General features: G+C 40.5%; 1 protein-coding gene across 1 annotated transcript; it reads right to left on the reverse strand.

Moving 5' to 3' along the window:
• Positions 1–219: 219 nt before the first annotated feature.
• Positions 220–7,387, reverse strand: IL21 (interleukin 21). Its single transcript, XM_033134939.1, has 5 exons — positions 7,178–7,387; positions 7,028–7,063; positions 2,298–2,453; positions 391–468; positions 220–299 (listed from the first exon to the last, which is right to left on the reverse strand). Exons 1-5 carry the CDS (start codon positions 7,322–7,324, stop codon positions 276–278), a joined length of 441 nt encoding a protein of 146 aa, XP_032990830.1. The 5' UTR covers positions 7,325–7,387; the 3' UTR covers positions 220–275.
• Positions 7,388–8,386: the final 999 nt, after the last annotated feature.

Below are 8,386 nucleotides of genomic sequence, written 5' to 3' on the forward strand. Positions count from 1 at the left end.
ATAGGTATCCATAAGATAGGAAATCAGACTCTGATTTAGTAGAAAGTTTTTTCAAGTTGACCAAACACAGCACGTGGATTAGACTGAAGCATCGCATGGTAAGTTGGGGGGAAATCATCCTGACTGTGAACACTTATCCGAGTTTTCCCCATCGCTAATGTATCATATTCCTCCATTGGGAATACCCAGGAGTGGGTCTCACGGCTGCGTTAGAGTGTGTGCAATAGTGTCCGGCTCCCCGTGAGGTCCTCAGGAACCTTCGGATTCCGTGAGTTCTAGGAGAGGTGCTGATGAATCATCTGCGGAAATAGCACACCATGAGTAACCTAACACAGGATGCGATCGGGATCAAGATGAGGTAGAAAATCAAAGGTAATTTAAGTTAGATACCTTTTGGATGAGTGATTTCAGTCTTTCTAGGAATTCTTTGGGTGGTTTTTTCTCATAAGAATCGCATGAAGGGCATGTCTAGAAATCAATGAAAAAGTAACGTTCTTTAAAATAGTTTCCTATTGAATAAATGTTCATTTAAAATTTGTTTTCCCAATTACAGATATAAATCATGTTCACTCAAAAAATTTGAAAACTGCATAAAATTGTTCAGAAAATAGCAATAGGAAAAATCACTTGTAATCCCATTCTCAGAGATAGCCACTGGCAATGTTTTCGTATCTATCCTCCTAGTAATTTTTTTCTTTGCGTTTGTGTTATTTACACTAGTTGGTAATTTTGACGTATTTTTTTTACACTTAACATATCACAAGCATTTCCTACATGTTAAATATTCTCCAAAAATATGATACACAATGGTTGCTCTGTATTCCAACATAGGATTGAAATATTACTATTTTTGGATGCATAGATTGCTCTAACTTCTCACTGTTTTATACAATGCTTCAAAGAACATCTCTGAATAATTTTTCATTTCAAAAATACATTTTGTTTATTTGATTTGATAAACTTCTAAAAGTAAAATCACTAAATGAAAGGGATAAAAAATATTAAGGCTTTTGATGTACATTTTTAAAAAGCTTTATCTCTATTCACAGAGTATTCTTACCGTTATTGGGTATTTAAATGTTTAATTGGAAAAAGATAGGATTTCCTTGTTTTAATTTCCATTTATTAGATTATAGGGAGAGTGAACAATTTTTCATATGTGCGTTGTCTGCCTGCTTCTATTTCTTTTTCAAAACAATTTCTTGGTTCTTTACCCTTATTCTTGTTGAGAGAGCAGACCCGCCTAGCTTGGTGTTTAGCATCTCTCATGCCGGTCTGATGTCATGCTGAGAGCGTTTGACTGAGAGGTAGGGGGTATAAGTCCTAGCCCTCATTCTGGTTTTTCCTTTTTGTGGAGCTTGAGATAGGTCACTTAACCTCTTTGGTCTTACTGTCCCATCTATCAAATGAAGGTGCCTAACCGGATATTCTAAGCTCAGTGCTCGCACTACCATTTCATGAGTCTTTGGTGTTGGGTTTTGAAGGCATGCTCAGCTCCTTTCTTTCTGAGGGAAGTGTGAGAGGAACACTTCTCACATTGCAACTTGGCCAAGAAATTAAAATAATTTTGACAATGTAATTAAGATATTATTTGAATCACATGTAAATTCCTTGGAGGAGAGAAAACTGAGAAAAAAAGTTTAGAGTAATTTATCTTGTGTTTATCCAGTGCTTTTGATTAATGCTGGTATCAGCACTGAGAGTATCAGCCTTGCTCCCAAGTTGGCAAAAGAAGAGATATACAAGATGCTCTCAGGGCCCCCCAAACTAGAGATTATTGAAATTCCCCAGCCAAATAATGGGGTCTACCTATTTAAATATGGCACTGACTCTGCAAATGCCCGGGACAGTCATGCTTTCTATGGGAGGAAAGTAAAGTTTGAGGTTTGTCTTGGTCTCTTGTAGGCTGTGTCATCTCTCGTGGGAGAACTAGGAGCTAGCTTCTGCGAATAAGAACACCTGGTATATAATGAGAGGAAAATGTTTTGAAGTCCTAAGTCGCAGTGGATTCTCTACCTACTGACTCCTTCACCTTGGGAAGCTGCATTCTCTTATTCCAGGTGTCGGGGACTATTAGCAAATTCCAGTTGGGTTTCTGAGCACTTTCAAGTGTGTGGACTTAGAAAAGATGACTTCGTGTCTCAAAACAACCCTGTATATAAGGTGTAACTGGAAGAAAGGCACTGAGGCTCTGGCCTCAGAGTGAGTGTGTGTGTGTGTGTCTGTGTGTGTGTGTGTGTGTGTGTTAGATATAGTTAATCAGTACAAATAAAGTAGACAACAAATGACAATCTTACTAGTCTCTGTTTCTGTCTTCTCCCTGCATTTGTGGGAGGTAGTTTCCTCATCAGCTGTTTAGTTAATACGTTGATTTTCTTCTCATTGTCTCCTGCATTTGCTGACTTTAGTTGGACCTTCTGAAAACATGAAAAAGCCGACCGTTCACAGTGTCTCTGAAAGAGAAATGATTTGTACACATGTTAACAGGAGTTATTCAGAAAGTAAAAATGACCTTCCCAATCCTCTTTTTTCTGTTTCTACGACAGTGTCTTTGGTAACATCCATGTCAGCAGACAAGTGAGGAATGACCTGGTGTTCTCCTTACTTAACCATTGGGCAGGAGAGGAGGCCCCCCCTGTGCTAGGAGAGAGAAGAAGAGGAAGAAGCCTCACTTCCCACAGTTCTGTATTCCTAACGCCATGCTGAGGTCGGGGAGGTGGGCAGGACCTGCGTGTATCGTAAGGGAGAGTTAGCTCGGTTTTAGGACACGTTTTCTGAATTTGGAGGCTCTAAAAGTTGCACTGTGACTGGTGGCAGCTTGGAGTGCCGTATGCTGTAGCCTGATTAAGAATCTTTTTCATTTGTGTGTTGCTTCCCTCTACGATGCGCGTGGAGGTAGCTAACAGCAGCAGCTTATCCTGTACACCTGGCATAGTGTCTTGTTGCTACTGAATGCTGCATCCATATGTGTGAAGCCCACAAATGAATTAATGAGTTAAAGCCCTCCCCTTGGGGAAAGGAAGTGAGTGCCTACCTCTGATGGCATCGTCCTCACGTAAGGTTTAATACCCCTGCCGTGGACCACACGTGACTTTTCTAAAATGCTAGTCACACTCTCAGGTCAGGTAGGGTAGGCTTCTGCCTGAATCAAGCAGTCAAGGAACAGAATTTCCTCCCAGCCAATGGGACGAAAGACCTTTCCTTAGACAGTAAGGAATGGAGAGAATTCTCAGAGCATGGAGAAATGGACAGCACAAGGGTCCAAAACGCGTCTCTTGGTTTAGTCTAATAACTAGTGACTAGTGAATAAGTCAAAATCTTACAAATCGAACTGAAAATGAAATGGAACTTTTTAGAAGAACAAAATGTATACTGCCTTGTTGGAAACCTTTTAATGCTGATCTAAGAACGTGTAGCCAAGTCACTTTACTTTCGGCAAGTGTGTACTTATGGTGCTATCCCCGCTCCCGTCACCCCCGAAAGAGTTGCCATGTCTTCATTTCACTAATGCGCATGGAAGCCACTGCCCTGTAACCAGAAACCTCAGTCTCTCTCAGGTCCTCCAAGGGCTGTCCCATGCAGAGCAGTATGACCTAAGTCTTCTCAAGGACCATCAGCTGAAAATAGCATCTGGCCTGCTTTGCATTTTCCTACCCTTCGGCTTGCCCAATTTGAATGTTGATGAATAACACGCATCTGTCAGACACAACCCCCTCAGGCTTGCTTTGCATACATAGCCACAAGCCGAGAACCAGCTTATCTGGTTTCCTTCTATCACAGCAGCTTGCCTGTCATTCGGGCAAGGTAGTATCCTTTCCATATGTTTGCCAAAATGCTTATTTAATAGAAACTATTTATGAATGTTCATTATAGCACTTTTTTTTTCCTTGAAAACCACATGTTCATGTTTGTTGAAGTTTTTTCTTTTCTCTTCTTTTTGACCACAACCGGCTTAACTTACTGGAAAAAATAATATTCATATATAAAGAGGTAAATTTTCCAGCTGAAACTGAAAACGCTAACTGCTTCATCCGTGCTGATCTGAGAAACCAGCATTTCTCACAGAGGCCCATTTTGCTGAGTTAACATTTACATGGGTGTGTTGAAAGAAAATTAGGTTCCGAAGAAGTAGAGGGGCCCTACCGAACAAACTCCCTTGAGACAATATTGCCAGGAGTGGTCAAGACCAGTGATGACAGCTGTGACGCCCGAGAAAGCCTCTCCTGGAGCCTCTGACTGGCAGCTGGGCACCAATGCTCATGGCCACTTGCCCTTCCTGTCCCAATAGACCACAGTGTTCTGCCCTGTGCTGTCTGCAAGCAGCGCTGTCCCTGGCAGTGTGTGTGTAGGACACGGAAGCGCTGCGTTTGACTTTGCATGCACAGCAGAGGACGCCTCAGAGAGGCAGAGGAGCTGCCCACTAACTGCAGGAAGGATGTGCAGAGAAGAACAGGGGAGAGACTGACCTTGGTCCAGGCAGCCGCAGGTGCCGGCACCCGTGGGTTTACCAGATGACCCCCAGTTCATGTGGAGCACCATCTGGGAACACAAGCATGGCTTTCCTGTGCTGTGCTTTGGTGACAGCAGATGCTAAGGGTGAGGCTCTGTTCCCTTCAGCCTTTAACACATGAAAACCTGGGGACTTACCTGTCCTACATGAGTTTTGCAGAACAGAGGGAGCAGTCAGGGAGTTAAAAGCAAGAGTAACAAACCACTCCTCTCTTTAGCCAGTGAACAGTCAAGTGCTGCTTTGACAAAGAGGCGCGCAAGACTTTGTTGTTGCAATTGAGTATTTGAAAATATTTGCCTCCTCACAGCTTATTTTTAACCTACTTACTTTTTTTTCTTTCTTTTTTTTTCCCCCAAAGAAAGCCCTGGCCATTCACACTGGGAAGCCTTGCTAATTGGACAAAATAACCTTTGTCCCACAGGCAAACTAGACTTAAATCAGGGTTTCTCAGCAGCAGTGCAGCTGACATTTGGGGCTGGATAAGTCTTTGTTGCCAGGGCTGTCCTGTGCATTCTAGAACGTCTAATAGTGTCCCTGGCCTCTACCTACTAGATGCCAATAGAAATCACCCCCATACACACAACTGTGGAAACCAAAAATTTCTCCAGACACTGACAGATATTCTCAGGAGGCAGGTGGTGGGGAGCAAAATCATCACAACTCCAGGGCCACTGATTACGTGATTAGAAAGAGAAAGAAAGACGCCTGACGAGGCCAATCAGAGATCTTATGTCTTTCTTTCTTTCTTTCTTTCTTTCTTTCTTTCTTTCTTTCTTTCTTTCTTTCTTTCTTTCTTTCTTTCTTTCTTTCTTTCTTTCTCTCTCTCTCTCTCTCTCTCTCTCTCTCTCTCTCTTTCTTTCTTTCTTTCTTTCTTTCTTTCTTTCTAGTTATTAAAAGGTGAATTCTGCTTCTTATGATATTTGTCTATGTTTCTTAGGTTTATAGAGAAGGCTCAATGTTTATCTGCAGAATTTCAATGAATTTATTTCCATTAAACTTTTTAATCTTTTGAAGTCTCTTATAGGCCCACTTTGGTGGCAGGCTCTGAAGCATTTGCTAGAACACTGCTGTGGTCTTGCACTATTTTCTTCCTTCCTGAATTTGCCTGACAGCATAGCTTTAACGACCTTAGTTACACCACTACTCACAGCCGGTACTGCCTGATCAGATTACCATATGAATATAGTGTCCCTGAGACAAAAATCCTTGCATTATGATGTAAGATAAAAAATATCTCTCTTTAACAAAGCTTATAAAGGAAGTACCCATTAGATCAACTCAAGCTAGAAAATAAGGCATCTTTCTTATTGTTTTGTAAGATAGGGACTGCAGCTCGAAAACTCCAGAAAGAACTCTGACCATAGCAGTTAAACAACGTGCATGAGATGCTGAAAAATGCATGTTTTGATAAGTAGGACATCAATTAAGAAATATTCTTACTTATTGGAAAAGTCTTTCCCATAAACTGAATGTGCGACTTTCATTTTAGATGCTGCTTGTTAGAAACGGGCCCAGTAAATGAGAGTGGTTCCCTTCAGAGCTAGAGAGTGAGTTTTAGAGAAAAGCAATAGTTGTGACTCATTCACTTTCTACACTTTTACACATAGTCATTTACAATAATTGTTTTCTTTGCAATGTATCTTCATAAGTCTCACCCTTTGTAGCGTCCTAATTACTGGTAGCACTTTTATAATTACTCTAATTTATGCAGTTAAGGTTGAGACTGTGAAAACATTTCCCCAGTAGCGTTTATATCCCCAAGGTACCAAACCTGAAGACTAGATGAAAGTTAGTAAGGAAAAGATCAGCAGCCTGTTCTTCCCCGAACCTCCTGGATTTAAATGGCTTAAGAGAATGGGATGACTTGTTGAAAATGGTCCTTTCAAAAGACTTCACTGAAGGCCAAAGATGAGACTCCCTGAGGCCAAGGCATATGGAATTTTCTACAGGTCAGCCTTTCTACAGGTCCACACCCGTTCCTCCGGCTGTTCCTGTAATCTGTTCTTTCTTCCTTTCTTTTTTTCTTTTCTTCCTTCCTCCCTCCCTCCCTCCCTTTCTCTCTCTCTCTCTCTCTTTCTTTCTTTCTGTTATTAAAAGGTGAATTCTGCTTCTTATGGTATGTGTCTATATTTCTGAGGTACGTTTATAAAGAAGCCTCAAGAATTTCATGCCCAGGGACTCTGGCAATGTAATTAGTTGCTCATTGTTCAGAAACTGCCCAGAGCATAGATATATTTTCTAGTTTTGTTTTTCTGTCTCAACAGCACTACTTGAGAGTACTCTTAGGGATATTTGAAGATAAAAGTATATTTTATAAGGTATGTAGTGTTTTATTGGTTGTCATGTTGGTAAAGTAATGAATATTTGACCAAAATAGAAAGAACTATTTTACCAATTATTAAATCTCCAAATTCATTGACATTAAATGTATTCCTAAATAATCATGTTAATACCTTTCTTAATTGGATTTTAAAACATATCAAAGATAGCTTCACAAATAAATTCAGCTGTTCTTACCTTTACATCTTCTGGAGCTGGCAGAAATTCAGGGCCCTAGAGCAAAAGAAAATTAGTTCTGAGTTATTTTTAGAAGTCAAAAAGCTCATTTGTATATTAATTGAAGAATATTACTTAAATTAAATATTGTTAGGACAAGGATGGCCTTACCAAGTCATTGACATAATTGTTCAGCTGATCAACAATATCTATGAGTTGACGCATTCTGATCAAGAAGCGATCTGGCCTTTGGAGGCTTGACTTATGGGCCACTGTCCCCGAGAAGATGACCATGAGACAGAGGACTATCCTGTCCATGTTGCCAGGATGGGGTCTCCTAAGTGCAGGAGAGCAGGGCCCGGGTCTCAGTTCTCACTTCAGTTGCACTGTGAATAGGGTGTCAGTCAAGCTACCTATTTATTCATCCTTCAGGGAGAGGTAAAGCCCTCCCATTGCAGCCTGGAAATCTTTGTAAAGTGGATGAATGTGAGTAACTCTGTTTTCTTTTCCACTGGCTTGGTATACGTGTGCATGTGCTAATGCGTGGGGGCAGGGATCGATGGAGTCGACGAAATGTGCTCCATCGGCAACTTAGACAGGAAAAAGAGAGATGGGTGAATTCCAATTTTCAGCATGAATCAAAAAGTGTGCATGGTAAACAGTAGATACTACAAGACTTCAAAGAAGTAAACAAAAACACTTTGATCTCGCTCTCTGTGCGGCCCCTACCACCTTACCTGCTCCCTCTGACAGTCATAAGGCACTTCAATAATGAGTAAAGTGGCCGCAGCGCGTTCTTGCAGGACTTTTTCTATGGTAATAGCTATGCGTTTTGACTGAAATCATCCAGTATTCCATCCTGAAGGTAGGAGGAGAGCTACCTTTTAGGAAATTTTAAAATCAGGGGTATTTTCCAGATTAGCAAGAATATTTTAGGTTCTTAATCAGGTTAGAAGGTTTAAAGTGGAATTTGCTTCCAACTCTTGCCCAAAGTATCTTTAAATAGCATTAATCTTGGTTTCTAAGATTTTACTTAACAATCTGATGTATACATACAATAAATGGTTCTCGGGGAATCAACAGAAATTAATCCCACCCCCTCCCCCAATCAAGATTTCACTCGACCCTCATTAAAAAAAAACTCTTTAATATCCAGCTTCTCTATATAATGCTTCAATGAAATGAATTAAAAATCTAAACCAACTTTTTTTTCAAACAGCAAAATTAAAAATACCCATAAATGAGATCTTTTTTTTTTTAATATAGTGTTAGTTATTTCTATTAGATATTATTTCTTCTGGGTATAAACAACAGTTCTAAATGGCCAGGTAGAGGTTCATAAAACACTGAAAGTCCAGAAGTGGTTTTCTCATCCCGCCC

The sequence above is a fragment of the Rhinolophus ferrumequinum genome, chromosome 18 (genome assembly GCF_004115265.2).
Source record: "Rhinolophus ferrumequinum isolate MPI-CBG mRhiFer1 chromosome 18, mRhiFer1_v1.p, whole genome shotgun sequence".
NCBI classification, from domain to species: Eukaryota; Metazoa; Chordata; class Mammalia; order Chiroptera; family Rhinolophidae; genus Rhinolophus; species Rhinolophus ferrumequinum.